The following is an 18,837-nucleotide window of genomic DNA, read 5'->3' on the forward strand; positions in this document are numbered from 1 at the left end:
AAATAAAGTGCCTGTAATTCCAGTTTCTGAAATTATTCTGGATTTATTCCTGTTATGTGTATTTTATGCTGGCTCTTGTTCATAATTCCTAGTTTCCTTGTATATCTAATTATTTTCAACTATGTGCTGGATGTTGTTGGAATTGTTTGTGGCTTTGGAAGAGATAATTTTTTCCAGAGAACATTTGTTGTTTGCTTCTGCCAGGCCTTGAGGTCATTACTGACCTTACCATACCCTAAACCAAATTTGAACTTTGACACTCCCTGAACCACTCAGATGGGGAAGACAATGACTGCCAACCTGTGTAAGAGTTAGCTTGCTTCTGGAGTACACGTAGAAGATGTGGTTTTTTGAGATCCCAGTTTTTTAATAGATGGGATCTCCTACATACTCCCAACTTGTATGAGTCCTTGGCCTCCATAACCCCGTATGGCTCTTGCTAGAACTGGCAGGTGCTCTAGAGCAGCGGTCCCCAACCTTTTTGGTACCGGGAACCAGTTTCATAGAAGACAATTTTTCCATGGACCCGGCTTGGTAAGGGATGGTTTGGGGCTGATTCAAGCACATTACATTTATTGTGCAGTTTATTTCTGTTATTATTACATCAGCTTCACCTTGATTATCAGGCATTAGATCCCAGGGTTTTCGGACCTCTGCCCTAGAGCAAAGCCACCTCTTTTCTCACTAACTTCGCTGTGTGCCTATTTTCCTTTCAGTTGGGCCTAGTCTTTACCATCTTATTTTTTCTGTGCTTTTAAGAAGATGCTCTTTACTCACTAAGTGTTTTTAGTGGAATATATTTTCTCAATAACCTAGTCTGTCAAAGTTCTCAGATCTTTTGTTTAAGCCAAAGGTATTCCCAGAAGACTAAATCACTTTTGAAACTCAAAAGCCAGAAGATGCTCTTCTTTATACTGAATCATTTCTTCCTTGAGACTATAAGCAGAGAAACTCAAATGGGCAAAGGACTACTGGGGAGAAAGAAGTACCCCTCAATTAGATATTATTTAAAAATATTATCCCTTCACATATGTCAACTGCTTAACTTGGTGCCTAGTCCATAGTTAGGGTTCAGCAAACAGTTGCTGTTATGATTATTATTTCTATGTCCAAACTCATCTTCTCTATGAGGCCTTCCTTCTCTAACTTTGTCCCATTCCAGTTCTTCTTTTACTGCATTTTATCAAGGTAACTTAGCCTGCTATCCCTTGACATCATCTTGATCACTCTAATTGTGTTTTCAAATGTCCCTTTTTCCCTTGGGAAAGTGCAGTGAATGAACATCATGCCCAAAAGCTTTTGCAAGTGTCTTGGGGTTGTTTCTTTGGTAAATCTGGTATCAGGGCTGTTTCAGCTGCAGGTGGCAGAAGACTCAGTTCAAACTGCATTAAAAAAACAACAACAAAAAGATTCCATTGGTTAATGTAACAGAAAAAAAAAAAAAACAGTATAAAGTCTTCAGGTACAGTTTGATCCAGGGGCTCAATGAACGTCAAAGAGGACCTGATCTTTCTTATTATATCCTGGTTCTTTTACTCTCTTTTTTGTCTTCATTCTCAAGCAGCTCTTCTCTGTGTGGTAGCAGAATCTCCACACATACATCCTCATAGCTTCAAACCCAGTGGAAAAGAGTCCCCATCACCTGTAGCAGAAGACCCAGGGTTCACTTCTATTGGGCTAATTCGGTCCATGCCCCTTCACTGTGGTCAGGGGAATCTGATGTGCTCATTGGCTAAGTCTGAGTCAGCTGTATACTTCCTGGAATTGATGGGTGAGCCCTCTGAGATTCAGATGCTCTGAGATTGGAGGAAATGTGGTTCCCTGAAGGAAAACTTGGGGGGTTGCCAAAAGAGGGGTGAAATGGATCCTGGGTAGACAAAAGCACCATCTGTCCATTTCAATCTCCAACAGTTGACAGTAAAAGGCCCAGGAATGGGGCCTGTGGGGCTGACTAAATTGTAGTAGCAAGGTGCTGGTTCAGTCCAGGTCCCTGCAACACTGGCATAGAAGCTGCTTGGTTTCAACCACACACAGACAGGACAGGGGCTGGGGTCTGGGTGACTGGCATAAAGGTTGCTCCACAGCCTCCCAATCACCCTGGCACAGGGGACCCCATTTGTGATTTATCAGTAATGGTCTCATCCAGGCTATTCCCTTGACCCCCTCCAGCTGCTTTACTCCTTCTGATATAAAAATAACACTTAAACAGGATCCCAACCCCATGTCCTAGACAAATCAGCGATCCAGAGATGGTGGCCAATTTCACCGTAGGGTCAGAGGGCAGTGTCCTTATTACACCCAGTTTTGAGATGGTGCCGAGAAGGAGGGTTTCAAGAAATATGATACCATTGCCAGAGACTAAACTCTAACACCCAAGAGGTATTTATTTCCCCACCAAAGCCAGTACCTTCTGCTGATTCGCCCAGCTGAAGAGGATGGGTGGGGCTGGGCTGGCTGCAAGAGCAGGTGTGGGAGCTCCTTTTTCACAACTGGAAAATCACTATGATTTTAGTGTTGGGCAGTGCTGGTGTGTGCCCCAGCCTGGCCTTCTTCCATCCCAACCTTGGTGCCACCATGAGATGACTATTGGAGAGTCAGAGACCCACCCCCGACCCTCTCCAAACCCCAGCCTGCCTGCTTTCAGAACCTTGTAGCTAGAGGGTTAGGGGGACTGGAAGCAGGTAGTGAGGTAGTAATTTTAGTAACCACTTACTGAGCATATATTACATGCCAGGCCTGTGCTTCGTTTATATTATGCTTAGTGGCTGAGAGTGTGGTGCTAGTTCAGAAACACTGGGTTTGACCCTGGGCAATGTCTTGGGCTTCCCTGGTGGCTCAGCTGGTAAAGAATCTACTTGCAGTATGGGAGACCTGGGTTCAACCCCTTGGTTGGGAAGATCCCCTGGAGAAGGGAACCGCTACCCACTCCAGAATTCTGGCCTGGAGAACTCCATAGACTGTATAGTTCATGGAGTCTCAGTGAGCGACTGAGCGACTTTCACTTTCATCTCTCTAGCTCTTGGATTTTGATCGAGTTACTTAATCCCTTGTGCCTTGATCTTGTGATCTGTAGAATTATAGCAGTAAAGCATTCACCACATAGCATTGTGAGGGACTACCTGGGATACTGCCCACAATGTGTTTTTCAGTGTCTGGCAGATCTTTAGCACTGCATACATATGAAGCATCATTATATACACTTGTAATTTCTCACCCTACCCCAATCCTGCCATGTAAATACATTAGTTAGACAGAGGCTTGGCTGCTGTAGCAAAGTTTCTATTGACTAGTGTCTTAAACAAGATAGATGTTTATTTCTTTTTATAACATAACAGTTCAGAGATGGGGAGTGGATGAGATTCTACTATTTTCAACCTCAATTCTATTATTTTCAACCTTCCACCAATGAGTTGAAATGACCAATCCAGCTCCCACCATCATATCATAATTCCAGTCAGTAGGAGGAGGAAAATCTGCTCCTTCCTCCTGAGGGCATCCTTAGAGGTTGCAGATAACGTTGCTGTGCAGATCCCATTGGTCAAACTTAGTCACATGGCCATGCTATCTGCAAAGAAAGCTGGGAAATATAATCCTGTACTTCATTAAAATTGTGGGGAATTACCAGTAGAGGAAGAAGAAGGGAAAAATAACTATTGCTTTGCCAGAGCCCATACTGGGCCACCCTTCACCCTACCTTGCATTTAGCACCCTCTGAAGAGAGCCAGATTCTTTACCATCTGAGCCACCAGAGTCGAGGCCATCACCAATGCAATGAGCATGAACTTGGGCAAACTCTAGGAGATGGTGAGGGTCAGGGAGGCCTGGCATGCTGCAGTCCATGGAGTTGCAAAGAATTGGACACGACTTGGAGGCTGAACAATAATAACAATGAAGAGAGGGAAGGCAGAGTTCCATCTAGACTCAGCTCCAGCTCAGAACTCAGAATATGTGAGGGCCTGGGTACGGATGGGATCCTCAGAGTCTAGAGCCCCGTGAACCAAAAGGCAGGTAATCTGGCCCTCTCCTTCCCCAAAGTAACAGTGGAGGAGGAACAGGATAAACTTCAGAACACAAAGAATGGCAAACACCTGGCAGTCACCTGATCTTTAGCAATAACTAAATCCAGTTGGACAGGAATTGCAGCATGGCTTCCCCACAGAGGAGTTGGTTCTAGGGGGGCTCATCCAGCCACTGCTGGTCCTGCTCTCTGGGAGGGAAGCTTTCTACTCTCCTAGTGGCTTCTGCCATTGCCTCCTGAAAGTTATTTCTCACAAGACATCCCCTAGGCTGCTGGTGAACATGGCTGTCCTTGCAGACCTTACACAGCCCTCTTTCTGCTGGTGCAGATTTCGAGAGCCAGGGACAACTGGGTGGGTGGGGGAGCAAACCAGTCTTTGCTGACCAGGCTTATAGTTTCTCTGCCAATGTTACACCCTCAAAATCTCCCAAGTCTTCTGATTGACTTCATATTTGTGTAACCACAGTCAAAGGTCTCATCATTTTCCTGCTTGATTATTCTGGACTTGGTGTTCTTCCCATTCTCTCTTGAACTGCTGGTGGCTACCTTGAGGTCATCAAAAAAATATGCTTGGTTGTAAAGTGTTAGTCACTCAGTCGTGTCCAACTCTTTGTAACCCCATGGACTGTAGCCCGCCAGGCTCCTCTGTCCATGAAATTCTCCAGGTAAGACTACTGGAGTGAGTTTGCCATTCCCTTTTCCAGGGGATGGGATTCCCCACCCAGAGAGTGAACCTGGGTCTCCTGCATTGCAGGCAGATTCTTTACTGTCTTTACTGTCTGAGCCACCAGGGAACTTTCCTGTTTTGCCCATGGGACTGGTTTCATTATCTACAGAATTGGGTGCACTCAAGAAAGGTTTGGCACCTTTGCTAAGGTTGCCTCTTTCAAGCCACCACTTACAACTTGCTGCCTGAGTGCATTTCTCTTATAAGACCTTGCCTGTAGCAGCCAGCAGAAGCCAATACATGCTAGTTTCCATGAGCTACAGGCTCTGTTATCATATGATGACCTTTCAAGGCATCATAGATGACAGATCATATGTTTTGCTGTAACATAACAATGGTCACCAGCTTACCAGCATGCAATAGTTTTCTTTGCTACCTGAAGTCCAGTTTCAAACCAATGCCACTTGTTTTAGGCTTTTAAAGCAGTGTCACTTCCAGATATCAGATTTTGCATTAGTTAGGATACATGTTCGGTTGCTATAACAAACAGTCAACTTAAGGATGACTTAAACAAAGGAGTTTACTTCTCTAGTGTTGTAGTCTCCAGACAGTCTAAACCTGGAAGGGTGACTCTAAAAACTTGAACAAGTATTTTCCATCTTGGCTGTGAGATAGCTGCTCTAGCTCCTGCCATCACATTAGCATTCCAGCCATCAGAGGAAGAAAGGAACTCATGCTCTTTCTTTTAAGGCCAGATCCAGAAGTTGCTCCCATCACTACCACTCACATTGGTCAAGTTAAGTCTCAAGGCCAGATTTAACTGCAAAGGCTGGGAATTTAGGTCTTTGTTATAGGCAGCCATTCCAATTAAAATTCAAGTGATTCTATTACAAAAGCAAGAAGAGAGAAAGAGTTATTAGGAGGCAACTGGCAGTGTCTGGCACAGAATGTTTTTATCCTCATTTTACATTCGCGGAAACATGCTCAGAGAAAACAAGCAATGCTTTCCAAGGTCAAATGGCAGAACAAGAATTTTAACAAGGTCAATCTGACACCAAAACAGATTTTCCCTCACATCCAACCAACATAGTGCGGTCATCAAGGTACCCAGTGTTTACCAAGAGATAAAAGACATTCACACGTGAATAATTATGTGAGTGCCAACCCAGTGTACACTGAGATGTGCACACAGAGCATGGTTATAGCATCAGTGCAAAGAGGGTGATTGAGCAAACTACCACTCCTGGAGATGGTGAAGGACAGGGAAGCCTGGTGTGCTGCAGTCCATGGAGTTGCAAAGAGTAGGACATGACTGAGTGACTGAGCGACTGAATGACCACAATAAGGGTGATGCCTCAAGGGAGACTTTATTGGAAGAGGAGCCCCTGCTTCTGGTCTTGCAGGTGGAATATGTCTGAGGTAAAGGGGAGAATGAGGTATTACAGGAGAAGGCAGTGGTGTGAGCTGTACATGTTCTATATCTGGCTTGGCTGTGAAGGTGTCCAGAGGATAAGGGGATGGGGCTTTACAGGACTGAGGCACTACCTATCTCCAGGGATGGTCTATGTGACCTTTCCCCCATTTGAAATGTCCCATTGGCTGTGCCTTTGCTATTCCATCATCTGGGACCAAACAGGAACAAGCCTCAGGGGCCCTGCAGAAGGGGAACTGCACACACTCATCCCCAGTACTGACCAAGACACACGTGGCAGACTAGCCTCTTCCTGGCTCTGTTCTCCTCCTCCATCCCCACAGGCAGTACAGGGGCTTTGAGGGATGATGGGAAATACGTTCACTAAATCAGCAAGAAATCCAGTAACCCATTACGGAGCATCTGTTCGCTCCATGGTGAGATCGGGATGGAAGAGGCTGGAAAGAGAAGAAGAAGGGGAGGGGGGCAGAGAGGAGAGCTGGAGCAGCTGGGTCAGCATTCCCAATTTGGACACTGACTCAGGCCCCAGGAATGCTAAGGAAGGGGGTGTGGGTGGGCAGCCACCAGAACCAGCTGGGATCCTGTTGGCCCCAGGAGACGTAGAAACAGCAGAACGAGGGGACAGTGGCTCCTGCACACCTGGATCCACCTCCACAGGTACAAACAGGTGTCTGTCACACTGGAGACGAGTGCAAGCCCGCCACACGCCGTCGAGATGATTCTCAGGACTCCCCACCTGCCTGAACCATCCAGTTCCAGCTCCTACACCTAGAGAACGGGCCCCTGGGACTCGAATAGTGACATCTGGACACACACTGACCACTCTCTCAGTACCACCCACAAACCTCTTAGCCCCAACCTGCCAGCCGGCTGCAACCTGCCCTTTCTAATTCCAGCACCACCCATGACCCAGGTTTGTACAAGGAAGAGAGTTCAGCTCAACTGCCTCTGTTTTTCCTCCTTTGGCACCTGACAAAGATGAGAGGGGCTCTCAGAGGAGAAACCCCAGGGCTCTGAAAGACCCCCTCCTCCCACCCCAGCGCCCACCCTCCCCCAACAGCAGGGTCCTTCTCTCCCATCATCGGACGCGCGGGAGGCACACAGAACCAGGCATCAGGATTCCACGTGCTCCCCTCCCCTCACCTCCCCAGCAGCCCCCAGGCTTCAGGGCTAGAGCAGCTGCGCCGGTGGACCCCTTCCTCCCCAGTGCCCGACACCCAATCAGAGAGAACCCGATCCGGGAGGGCAGGGTGCCAGGGGCCGGGCCCAGAATAGTGCTGCCCAGATACAGTGTTGCGCACTCGCTCATGGAGCCCGCTGAGCTGGAGCACGCTCTGCACAGGGTACCGGGGTCCCGGGGGGCCGGGAGCTGGGGCAGCTGAGGCCACAGGGCTGAGAGCACCCTGCCACATGGATATGTGCGTGCATGTGGGTGTGTTTGACCACGATTTTCTCTGTGTATAGGAGCAGGAGGCTGTCTGCATGTGTATATTCTTGGTGTGAGTCAATGTGCCCGTGTGTGTCTGGGGAGGGTTCAATATGCGAGTTTCTGAGTGTGTGTAAGTGTCTGGGTGGGTTGAACGTGTTTATGTGTGTCTGGGGGGGTGGGTGTTTGAGTGTTTGTGGGGGTGTGTGTGGTTGTGTATGTGTGGCAGTAAGGGCAGCTACTGTGGTTCTGAGTGTAGGATGTTCTCTCCACCCCTTCAGTCACTCTTCTCCACACAGACCCCCTCCTGGAGCAGCTTTGGGGGACCCGAGCATCAAGGTAGGTGGGGCTGCCCCTCCTTATGGACCCAGCCTCTTCTTCCACTTCCTTTCCTCCCACGTCTCTAGGCTCCCAATCTCCCCCACCCCACTAGCCTGTCTTCTTCTTTTCCTTCTTTGTTCCTACTTGCTTCTTCTTCCTCCTTTTCCCTCTCTCCTCCTTCCTCTTTCAGAAGAAGAAAGGAGGGGGGTGGATCTAGAGTCTGAAGATTTGGAGCCTCCTGACTTTATCACGTGCTAGCTGTGTGATCTGTGGCAAATTGCTTAACCTCTCTGATCTCAGGTCCCTTGTTAGTAAAATAGGGATGATACTAGTGCCTCCCTTATAAGATTGCTATGAGGTTTGAATGAGAAATACACTGGAGGAAAAGACCTTTGGACGTTTGCAAATATTGAATATTATTGTTAATAACATTTCAGTTGTTTTACTGTGTTACTCCCATTAACCAAACAGGCCCCATTCCCCCTTCCAGAGATGAGCTTCCTAGAGCAAGGAGATAGCACTTCATGGCCACCACCAGCCATGACCACCAATGCAGAAATAAGCCTTGGGGAACAGAGGACCAAGGTCTCAAGATGGACAAGCCAGGAAGATGTAGAGGAAGGGGAGCTTCCAGGACTGGAGGGAGGTGAGGCCACGGCCAGTTCTGGGGAGATGGGACTGGGGGCAGTGGGAAGTCCCCGAAACTGGAGCTGGCCTTGCCCTGGATCCCTCCATAACACAGACACATGACATCCTGTGGCCTCAGTTTCCCCACATGAGAGAGGGCAACTGCAATGCTGATCCAGGGGCCCAGCAAGGCCAGCTCAGGACAGAGCCACCCTCTGGTGTGACTCTCTCGGCTCTCTCACTCGCAAAATGGGGACCTCCACATGCAGGCTTCCCACGCTGCTCTGAGGATGAAGGGAGACAACAGATGGGAACATGCTTTGGAAAATGGAGTTACTGTCCTCTCCCCCTGAACAGGTCCCCAGTCCAGGCCAGCAGCTGAGTCCACCGGGCTGGAGGCCACATTCCCCAAGGCCACACCCATGGCCCAAGCCACTCCCTTGTCCGAGGTGGGCACCCCCACAACAGAGGGAGACAGCCTCCCCGCTGACTGTACAGCCTCCGCTTCCGGCTCCAGCACAGACGGTCTGGATCTGGGCATAGAGTTCTCAGCCCCAGCAGCGTGGGGGGGTGAGCTCGGCCTGGTGGAAGAGAGGCCGGCCCAGTGCCCGTCCCCGCAGGTGCCGGTGCTCAGGCTTGGCTGGGATGATGAGCTGCGGAAGCCAGGGGCCCAGGTCTACATGCACTTCATGCAGGAGCATACCTGCTACGACGCCATGGCAACCAGCTCCAAGCTGGTCATCTTCGACACCATGCTACAGGTGAGGCCGCCGTTCTGCCCCACCTTGCATACTCACAGCCCCCAGGATCCCCTGCCAGCCCTGCCCGGCTACACGTCCCTTCCAGAATTCCTTCTTGGCACCATGGAGACCAGGGGAGGGGAGCTTTTGCTCTCTGTGTGCACCCCCTAATTGTCATCTCAGCTCTACAACTCAGTATCTATAGGGTTTGGGGTAGGTCTTTTTACTTCGCTCATCTCTAAAATGGGGACAGGAATACCTCCTTTACCCTACAAGTTTCAGAGGACTCCTGGGCCAGTCCAGGATGACGGGGAACATTTTTCACACCCAGAATTGTATAGAAAGCATTTCTTTCTTGCTGTGTATCGAACAGCAGAGTGTAGTGTAGAGTAGAAACAAGGTATATCTATGACCCACGGTTCACTTTGATTCTAGCGGTATATGAAAAAAAATATTTAATTTAGTAGCTTTGCATTTATTTTAATATGTGTTACAAAGCTACAACTAGCACGTATGGATAGTATTGCCTCAGATGAGGCCAAAATGAGTCAATGTAAATATATTTAGAGAAAAATATTTTGTAAATATCAGAGAATTACACCTCTAGTATTTAGATTGGCACAAATTATCCCGTATGCATCTGTACACTTAGGACTTTGGTGTAGAAATACTAAGTTTGTCTTCTATGCCCTGGTGTGCCTGTTAAGGGGTCACCTAGTGCCCCCGGGCACCTGCAGCCTTATCTTTGTAGCAAAAGTGCCCATGAGGGTCGTGTTGAGTGGCAGGCAGGCTCCTGGAGTGGAGGGCCTGTGTGAAGCCCCCTTGGAAGGCCCCTGGTCAGGACAGGGGACTCTGACGGGTGGTGAGCAACTCACCCTCAACTGTTCTCCCTGTGGCTCAGATCAAGAAGGCCTTCTTTGCCCTGGTGGCCAACGGCGTCCGGGCTGCACCTCTATGGGACAGCAAGAAGCAGAGCTTCGTGGGTGAGGAGGGGCCAGGGAGGGAAAAGGGGGACCTTGTGGTGTGATTCAGGGGCTGAGCTCTGGGGCAGGGCCCTGGCTTGGGGGGAACAGGCTGGCTGGGAGACCCCCATCTGTGGGATAGCTGTGACCAGCTGATGGAGAAGGGGCTGAGCCCTCCACCTGCCTCTGCCACAGGGCCCGGGGTGAACCCCACTCCTCTCTCCCCTCTCCCACCCCCACAGGGATGCTGACTATCACAGACTTCATCTTGGTTCTGCATCGCTATTACCGGTCCCCCCTGGTGAGGAGTGGGCTCAGGGTCCCGGGGGCACCCATCTGGACTGGGGTGGAGGGAGTTCAGGGAGCCCACGTCTGACTTGGGAGTTCTGTTGATGTTCTAGGTCCAGATCTATGAGATTGAAGAACACAAGATTGAGACCTGGAGGGGTGAGTGGGTAAAGGGTCCTGCAAAGGGGCTGTGTAGAGGGTGTGTGGGGCCAAGGACCCAGGGTAGAGGATGGGCGGAGGGGAGTTCCTGGAGGGGGCAGGGGAAAGATAATAGAGAGCTCAGAGGGCCCAAAGGAGGGGAGATAGTCTGGGGGCTGCTGGGTGAGACAGGGTGGCCAGCCCCCTTGCCCTGACTCTGCTTTTCTGCAGAGATCTACCTTCAAGGCTGCTTCAAGCCTCTGGTCTCCATCTCTCCCAGTGACAGGTAAGCATCCCCAAACAACCACTTGAGCCTCCTTGCCCTGCACAGACCCCCCCCCCCCCGCCCCCTTGCCAGCTAATCAGTTCTGAAGTCATGGGCTCATTCTTGGTGGACTGCAGATAAGGTAGCCTCGGCACCCTGTCCTCCTTCCCCGGGGCTGGGATAAAGTCACCTCTCCCCAGGCAGCCCCAGCCTCATCGCTCCCACTTCTGCAGCCTGTTTGAAGCTGTCTACACCCTCATCAAGAACCGTATCCACCGCCTGCCGGTCCTGGACCCAGTCTCAGGTGCCGTGCTGCACATCCTCACACACAAACGGCTTCTCAAGTTCCTGCATATCTTTGTGAGCCTGGGCACAGCCTCAGGGGACGACCAGAGGGGCAGAGAAGGCTTTTGCCCTAGGGGTTGGGAGGGAGCAGCTGGGAGCCCCCTGGGGGCTACTCCGCCCTGAACCCTGCCTGTCTCCAACCCAAGCAGGGCACCCTGCTGCCCCGGCCCTCCTTCCTCTCCCGCACCATCCAAGATCTGGGCATTGGCACATTCCGAGACTTGGCCGTGGTGCTGGAAACGGCACCCATCCTCACCGCGCTGGACATCTTTGTGGACCGGCGCGTGTCTGCGCTGCCGGTGATCAACGAAGCTGGTACCTACACCCAGGATGGGGATTCTGGCTGGGGTGGGGCTGTGGGGAGCCGGGGTCTATGTGGCCTTAGCTCCGGACTCGGGATGGAGTCAGGGCTGGAAGTCTCTGCCTGCTTTGAGACTTGGATCAATCATTTAGCCTCTCTAAGCCAGACGTCAGGTTCTTGCTCTGAGAATCAGCTGTAAACTGCTTCAAAGTTAAAAATTAGCATAATGAAGTTGGCTATCAAGAAATGTTTTACTTTATTTTTGATTATGAAAGATTTCAAATGTATAAAAATGGTAGTGAACACTGTGTAATGAACCTCATGGATCCACTTGGATTAACTATTAACACAGTGCCATAACCAGTTCTTCCTCTTTTTTTTATGCTGAAGTAATTTAAAGTAAAGTATAGAATCATGTCGTTTCACCTCAACACTTCATCTGCATCTCTTAAATAAGTATATTTCCTACATCACCTGACAAAATTACAAATAATGTATTAATGTTATCTAAAATCCTGTCCTCTCATTTCCCCGTTTTTCCCAAAAGTTCTTTTTTTACAGTTGATTTGTTCAAATCAGAATCCAATTAAGGTCTACGCTTTGAATTTGCTTCTTTTATCCCTTAAGTGTCTTTTATTCTAGAACAGTTCCTTCCCCGCTTAATTTTCATGGTGTTGATGATGGGAAGCCTGGTTTCTACAGCATGTCCCGTTTCCAGAGATCTGCCTGTTCGCTTTCTGCAGGTGGCCTTTACATTGGTCCTCTGTTCCTGTGTTTCCTATAAACTGAAAATTAGATCTAAAGGCTCACGCAGATTCAGGCTATATATTTGTGGCTAGACTATCTCAGAAATGATGCCACATACTCATATCTTGTCACATCGGGAGGCATGGTGTTGAGTGTCCGTCTCTGAGACACTGTTTGATCCCTGGGTTCAGGGTGGTGGCGGCCTGATGCCTCGTTATAAAGCCAGCAACCTGGAGGGGTGGGGAGGATGTTGAGGAGTTCATTCTGAAAGCCCATGCTAGGCCCTTGCACAGCATCCTGGTTCTGACCTGAATCTTTCCCCTGTCTTTCTCTCACCTTCCCCTCCAACTCCTGCAGGACAGGTCGTGGGCCTCTACTCCCGCTTTGATGTGATTGTAAGTGCCTGGGGGGATGGATTGTAAGTGCTGGGGGTGCCACAGGGAGGCTGTGGTGTGAGGATAGGGATGACCAGGGGGTCCTTGAGCTTTGAGGGGCTGGAGCCTGGCTGAGGGCTGACGAAGAGCGCTGCTCCCTCCTTGCCCAGCACCTGGCAGCCCAACAAACGTACAACCACCTGGACATAAGCGTGGGAGAAGCACTGAGGCGGAGGACACTGTGTCTGGAGGGAGTCCTTTCCTGCCAGCCCCACGAGACCTTGGGGGAAGTCATTGACCGGATTGCCCGGGAGCAGGTACCCCACGCCCCTTCAGACACGCTCCCAACACATGGGGCCAGCCTTCTCATGAGCAGCTCCAGCTCGCTCTATCCATCAGGCATCTGCCCCGTCCTCCCATCACATGGCCAAGCTCTCGGTGTCCACACTGACCAGCGACGGGGCCTGTCCCTGGGGCCCTCGGGCCAAGGGCCCCAGCCGGTGACCACCTCAGGGCAGGCAGAGCTCCTGCTAACTGGGAGACACTAGTTTACTAGGAGACACTCTCTTGCTCTTCCAGTTATGTCAAATTGTTGTCCCTGATTCTTGGTGTCAACCTCATCAGCTGCGTAGCCACATGGCGCCGCCCCCTCACTGAGCCTCTGTGGACCCACAGGTGCACCGGCTGGTGCTTGTGGATGAAACCCAGCACCTCCTGGGCGTGGTGTCCCTCTCCGACATCCTTCAAGCTCTAGTGCTCAGCCCCGCTGGCATCGACGCCCTCGGGGCCTGAGAACATCAGAGTCCTCACGCTCGGGCCACCTTCCACGCTCGGGCCACCTTCCACACCTGGAAGCCAGTGAAGGGAGCCGGGGACTCGGCCTTCACCTCCCCCACCCCCTTTTGTGGGTTCTGCTCTTGTTCAGGTAGGCTCTGCTCTGTACTACTGACCTCATTCCCAGCCCCTCAGACTCCCCGGGGAACCCACATCTCAGATTGGGGCCCGCTGAGGAGGGGAGGGGCCCAGCTCGGAGCTGAGCAGCCTCATGAAAACTGCAAGGCCACTGCTTTGTCCCGTTCTCAGCTGAGGTGAAGGAGGCCCTCACAAGAGGGGTGCACAGGAACCAGAGTAAAGGCAAGGGCAGCAATGTGACTTCAGAGGGCCCCGGAAAAATTGACCTGCCCTCTCGCCATTCAATTTCTGCCTGCTTGGGCTTCCACTGGGAGAGAGCCAGTTACTAAACCTGGGCTGAATGGAATTTCCATACCCAGTAAGAACTAAGGCTGAAAGGAGAGAGTTTGTCTCTCTAAGTAATCATCGCAGTCCACTGGACATGATCTCACACTCTTTCCTGGCAGCACATTTGCCAGGGGGTTGCAGAGGGTGGGGGCATAGGTTCCACCTGCTTGGCAAAGGATGGCAAGACTGAGGTTCTCCTTTCCGAAAGGCAACCTCCCCTCCTTACTTAGTCTTCCTCTTTTCCTCACAGGCTTCTCTAGCCCTCCCCTTGCCCCCTGCCCTGCCTGTGCTCCCAGAAGCCCTCAGAAATGCCCAGTCTACTGTGAATGATGAAATTAAAGAGAACAGCTGAGTCAAGCCCGAAGCTCTTGGAATCAGAGGCACTAGGTTTACCCCGGGGCTGACTGCTCCATGCCACCCACGTCACTCTTCCCCACCTGGCCCCAGGGGGGTGGGAAGCCCTCAGTCAGGGGCTCTGGAGTTCAGGCAGGGGCTCTGGATTCCTCCGCTTCTGGATTATCTGGCGTCAAGCCCCCAGCTCCTGGAGCCCCAGCTGTGCTTCCCCCATGGAAGCTGCCCTAGCGGCTCCTCCCAACTTTGTTACTGCCCTCCTGCTCCCCCAGCACTGCATTTCAGGGCTGCCTGCAGGGCCCCACAGAGCAGCAGTTTCATAGAGCTGCCGGTTGGAGTGAGGTTCCTTCTCCATTCTCAGCCTTAGCTCTCACCATCGAGCAGTGTTCTCAGTCTCCAGGGAGGGCCTGCATTTGGATCACTGAGGATGAAACATCAAGACAACAAAAAGGAAACGAACAGCCCATGAACTCAGATTTTATCATTTTCACTCAGAAAATGCTATGGTCATCTGATCTGAACTCGTGGCAAGACCCTCCCCACCCCCTCTGTCCTTTCTGAATTCAAAGACACGAAGGAAAATCTGTAATTGACAAACTCTGCCAGTGGCGTTTCTGTTGCTTATGGAGTGTTATTCCACCGAAATGTCTTTTTCATTGTTTGTTTATAACAAAATTATAAAGAAAATGTTAGTTACTTATGTACTGGGTACAATTCAGACCCCAAACTCTAACCTATAAGAAACATATAATTTTTCTAACACTGAATGTAACTTCTTTTATGAACTCCATTTCACCAGGTGGTAGAAATTAATTTCAGTCAATTTGGGGTTCCCTTCCCACCTTTTCTCAGGGTTAAGTTCAGTGATGGGGGAGGCTTGGGATGTAAGACTTTGCTTCTCAGCCATCAAGCATCCACCCGTGCCAGCACCTGCTGAAACATCCCCATTTCCATGCGACTGTCCCTTGGTTGGTCACCAGTGGGTGTGGCCCCTGCTAGGGGCCCCCTCTGTCCCAACCATGAAGCTTCTTTGGGTCTGCCTGCTGGGGTGTGAGGACATTCTAGCTCCTGGTCCCACACCCCTCTAGACTTCAGGAAGCTCTGTGGGGCCATCCTAAGCCCACCTGCTGAGACAGGCAGCAAGTGGTCTGGTCTACCCTGACTTTTCCTGTTCTCCCAGCCTCTACCCGGGAAACATGGGGCCCAGGGCTTTCCTACCCTTCTCGTCTCTGAACTTCTCTGAGGTGTTTGTCATACTCCCCTCTCACTTCAGACACTGCTCCCTCATCAGGGCCCTTTTCTCATCCCTCCTGCCAAATGTCAGTCTATAGTCTCTTTGCTTCCTCAACGCCCACCAACCTGTGGGATCTTTACGCAGTTTGGGAAAGCAGGGGCCTTTCGCTCTAGCCTCTCACATATTCTTCCAAATGCACTGTAAGCATCGTGAGTTCTTGCCATCTGCCCCACTGAGTCAGGCTGGGCTTTGTTGTGTCCGCCCTCCCCTGTGATAACAGACACTGCAGGTCTGCTGCTGCGGTGGTGGTGGGGGTGTGTGTGGGGAGGCTAATGTTTCTAGAATATGATCCTACCCTGTTTACCTCATAGAGCAAGAGTGGGGCCACCTGTGCTGATGAGTCAGGCAGTAAGTGAAGGCATTTTCTCATAGACACTCAACTTCCGTTTCCGGTTTTGTTACAACCAGTGGATCAGGGCTGGTTCTGCTCTGGTCCCACCTAGAAAGGTCCTGGGTCTTGGGTTCAAGTGGGAGGATGGGATGGGGTGCCCTCAGCGCTGTCTCAAGTGAGTGTCCTTGGGGGAACTGGGGAGAGCTGTCTTGCCCAACTCTAGGATGAGTGTAGCAGGGTTTGTCTTCGAGGCAATGCCCTACATGGCTCAAACCAGGGCTGATGGCCTGGTTTTTTACTCTCCAGAGAGAAAGTTGCATGGGAAAGAGCCCACGTATTATATCACATCTATCCTGTGGTGTGTGTTTTTCTTTTTTAAATTTGTTAGACTGTGCTGGGTCTTAGTTGTAGGTTTCGGGCTCTAGTTCCCTGACCATGGATCAAATCCAGGTCCCCTGCGTTGGAAGCATGGAATCTTAACCTTTGGACCACCAGGGAAATCCCTGTGAATGCTTTCTAAGCCTTATGGGGTTTTTTTAAATTGAAGCAGAGTTTATTTACAACATTGTATCCAAAATGTATTTTATATATTTGAATGAATCATTGACAAAGTAATTTTTTTCCATTTACGCTAAGTGTCTTGTACATGCAATGAGATGGAACATAAACTGAGAGATGCCATTTTTAATTCCCAAGAAAGGCCAAAGAACTTCATGTATGCTAACTGCCATATTTGTTTTTCTATAGGCATATTTCAATAAACAGCCAGTGAGTATTTGCTTTATGACTCAGGGAACTCAAGCCCGGGCTCTGTGACAACCTAGAGGGGTGGGATGGAGAGGAAGGTGGGAGGAGGGTTCAGGAGGGAAGGGTATATGTATACCTATGGCTGATTCATGTTGATGTATGGCAGAAACCAACTCAATATTGTAAAGCGATTATCCTTCAATTAAAATAAATTTTTAAAAATATAAAGAACCTCAAGTATAAAGAGACAGCTTCTGACCATGCCCATACTGAATTTTGTCTTTTTCTGTTTTGAGTAGGAGTCTTTGACACTTTTCTTCTCAGAGCTGTGTCTGTGGACTCTCCAGTAGCAAACTCTGGGCAAGGTTTCACAGCTACGTTAATAGCACTTCAGCTCATCTTTTAGAACACAACCTGTCACTTGTCACTTGCAGGGGGAAGGCTCTGAGGCTGTGCCTACACTTCACCAAAATGTAAGGGGATATAGCCTGCTCTTTGATTCAGCCTCATGAGGACATCATTACATCACCCATCCTCTGAGCTCTTGTCTCGGTTCTGCATCTGATTTCTGATTAGAGACTGGATTTTAGGCCCTTCAGATGTGCAGCAGGGCACTGCTGCTTCAGTGTTCTGTGGTATCTTTGGAGATATAACTTCCAGTGGCAGCTATTTCTATAATAATCTCACCAAACTGGTCTTTATAGATTTTTAAAAACTGAGATGTAACTCACATACTGTTAAATTCACTGTTTCAATGGATACAATTCAGCAGTACTTAGTATATTCACCTAGTCATGCAAACATCACCACTATCCAATTTCAGAACACACTTATCACCCTAAAGAAACTCTGCATCTGTTAGCAGTCACTCCCCACACACTTCTCTGGGCAACCACTAGCTCACTTTCTGTCTATGGATTTGCTTATTCTAGACATTTTTATGTCAATGGAATCATACAAGGTGTGGTCTTTTGTGTCTGGTTTCCTTCATGAACATAACATTTTCAAAGTTCATCCATGATGTAGCATGAATCAGTACCTCCTTCCTTTTTTATGGCTGAATACTATTCTAACCTACAGATATACCAGATCTTCCGATTTTGATGTGAGATTAGCCTATAAATTCATTAACTGAGCCACAGACCATGAACCTTGACACTCTTCTGCAGCTGCTAAAAACCTCAATCCCAGACACATCACATGACTTCCTCCTCCCCACCACCTTCGACCCAAAATGTGAGCACTGAGGGGTCCCCGTGGTTTGGGCAGCTGACCCGTGGTGGTCTGGACGAGCAGCCTCCTGGGAAAGGCAGCAGTCTGCTCCGGTCGACTTTGTGCAGAGATCCTGGCCCCCTCAGTGCCCAGCCCCAATCCTGGACATTTACAAAGAGCTCTCACTGGTGAAGCCCTACACTGGTGGATTTGAGAGCCATGGGCTTGTAATCAAGCATCCCCACTCAGTTCTTTCCAGGTTTCTCTTTTTAATATGGAAAGCTCTGTAGCCTCCACTCTCCTTTCCTTCCTCTTAGTCCAGTCTCTTCTCATTCAACATTTATTCATTACCTTGATTAACTCTGTGCTAGACACAGAGTCAGACAGTGGGATTGTGCCCTCCATGGGGTTCCCAGCTGGCTGGGGAGACAGTCAGGCCTAGGATGCAGGGAACATGCCGAGTGCTTGCTGTTATGGGTGGACAGGGGATAGCACAAGAGGAAGTGTTCCCACTCGCCCAGAGGGGTCAGGGAAGGCTTTGCAGAGGTGGTGACATTTGAGCTGAGTCCTGAGGAAGAGCAAGTTCTCTGAGATGATACACCAGTTGGTGAAGAGGGTGTTCCAAGGAGATGGGACATGAAGTACCAAGTACTGAGGCTGGAAAGAGCAGAATGTGCTCGGGGGAAATACAAGGAATTGGGGACCGCCGTGGAAAGGGTGGAGGCAGTGGGCGAGTGCACAGAGCAGGCTGTTGGAACACCAGCCTTCTAAGCCACCGTAAGGACTTTAGACCTTGCCTCAGGACTGAGAGGAGCCGTGGAAGGATGTTAATCAGGGCAATGATGTGTTTGTTGTTTTTTTAATAGGCTCAAACTCAAATCCCTACAGACAGAAGAAAGTCCAGCTTTCTGTGACTCAGCAGAAATTTCCCACTGGGGCTGGGCCTCCTCGAGGCTGGGATTAGTTGATTTTTTAGGCTTGTGTTACTGGGCACTGGATCTCCATGCTAACC

The 18,837-nt window shown here is 49.9% G+C and overlaps 2 protein-coding genes across 10 annotated transcripts in view; one reads left to right on the forward strand and one right to left on the reverse strand.

Annotated features, from left to right (window-relative positions):
• Positions 1 to 892: 892 nt before the first annotated feature.
• LOC120854365 (sterol 26-hydroxylase, mitochondrial) overlaps positions 893 to 18,837 on the reverse strand; it is a 59,576-nt gene continuing 41,631 nt past the window's right edge. The window contains exon 9 of the mRNA XM_040228336.1: positions 893 to 1,382. Coding sequence (XP_040084270.1) covers positions 1,284 to 1,382 — 99 coding nt within the window. The 3' untranslated portion in view covers positions 893 to 1,283. The remainder of the gene's footprint in view (positions 1,383 to 18,837) is intronic.
• PRKAG3 (protein kinase AMP-activated non-catalytic subunit gamma 3) lies at positions 7,386 to 16,650 on the forward strand. Of its 9 annotated transcripts, none has more exons than XM_040228328.1 (14): positions 7,386 to 7,460; positions 7,825 to 7,882; positions 8,355 to 8,510; positions 8,849 to 9,252; positions 10,133 to 10,214; positions 10,436 to 10,494; positions 10,595 to 10,640; positions 10,851 to 10,905; positions 11,118 to 11,244; positions 11,376 to 11,544; positions 12,635 to 12,672; positions 12,822 to 12,968; positions 13,327 to 13,576; positions 14,141 to 16,650. In XM_040228328.1, exons 1-13 carry the CDS (start codon positions 7,425 to 7,427, stop codon positions 13,441 to 13,443), a joined length of 1,494 nt encoding a protein of 497 aa, XP_040084262.1. In that variant the 5' UTR covers positions 7,386 to 7,424; the 3' UTR covers positions 13,444 to 13,576; positions 14,141 to 16,650. The 9 variants fall into 9 exon arrangements, with proteins under 9 accessions (XP_040084262.1, XP_040084263.1, XP_040084264.1 ...); XM_040228329.1 differs by having other exon boundaries at positions 7,388 to 7,460; positions 11,379 to 11,544; XM_040228330.1 differs by having other exon boundaries at positions 7,413 to 7,460; positions 7,843 to 7,882.

This window comes from Oryx dammah, unplaced genomic scaffold, assembly GCF_014754425.2.
Source record: "Oryx dammah isolate SB20612 unplaced genomic scaffold, SCBI_Odam_1.1 HiC_scaffold_27, whole genome shotgun sequence".
Lineage (NCBI taxonomy): Eukaryota > Metazoa > Chordata > Mammalia > Artiodactyla > Bovidae > Oryx > Oryx dammah.

Excerpts from the sequence above, each read along its gene's own strand:
- PRKAG3 (XM_040228324.1), top strand. The coding sequence starts at position 7,544 with ATGTGGGTGTGTTTGACCACGATTTTCTCTGTGTATAGGAGCAGGAGG. Across the intron at positions 10,641-10,850 it reads CAAGATTGAGACCTGGAGGG|AGATCTACCTTCAAGGCTGC; the intron begins GTGAGTGGGTAA and ends GCTTTTCTGCAG. Across the intron at positions 10,906-11,117 it reads TCCATCTCTCCCAGTGACAG|CCTGTTTGAAGCTGTCTACA; the intron begins GTAAGCATCCCC and ends CCACTTCTGCAG.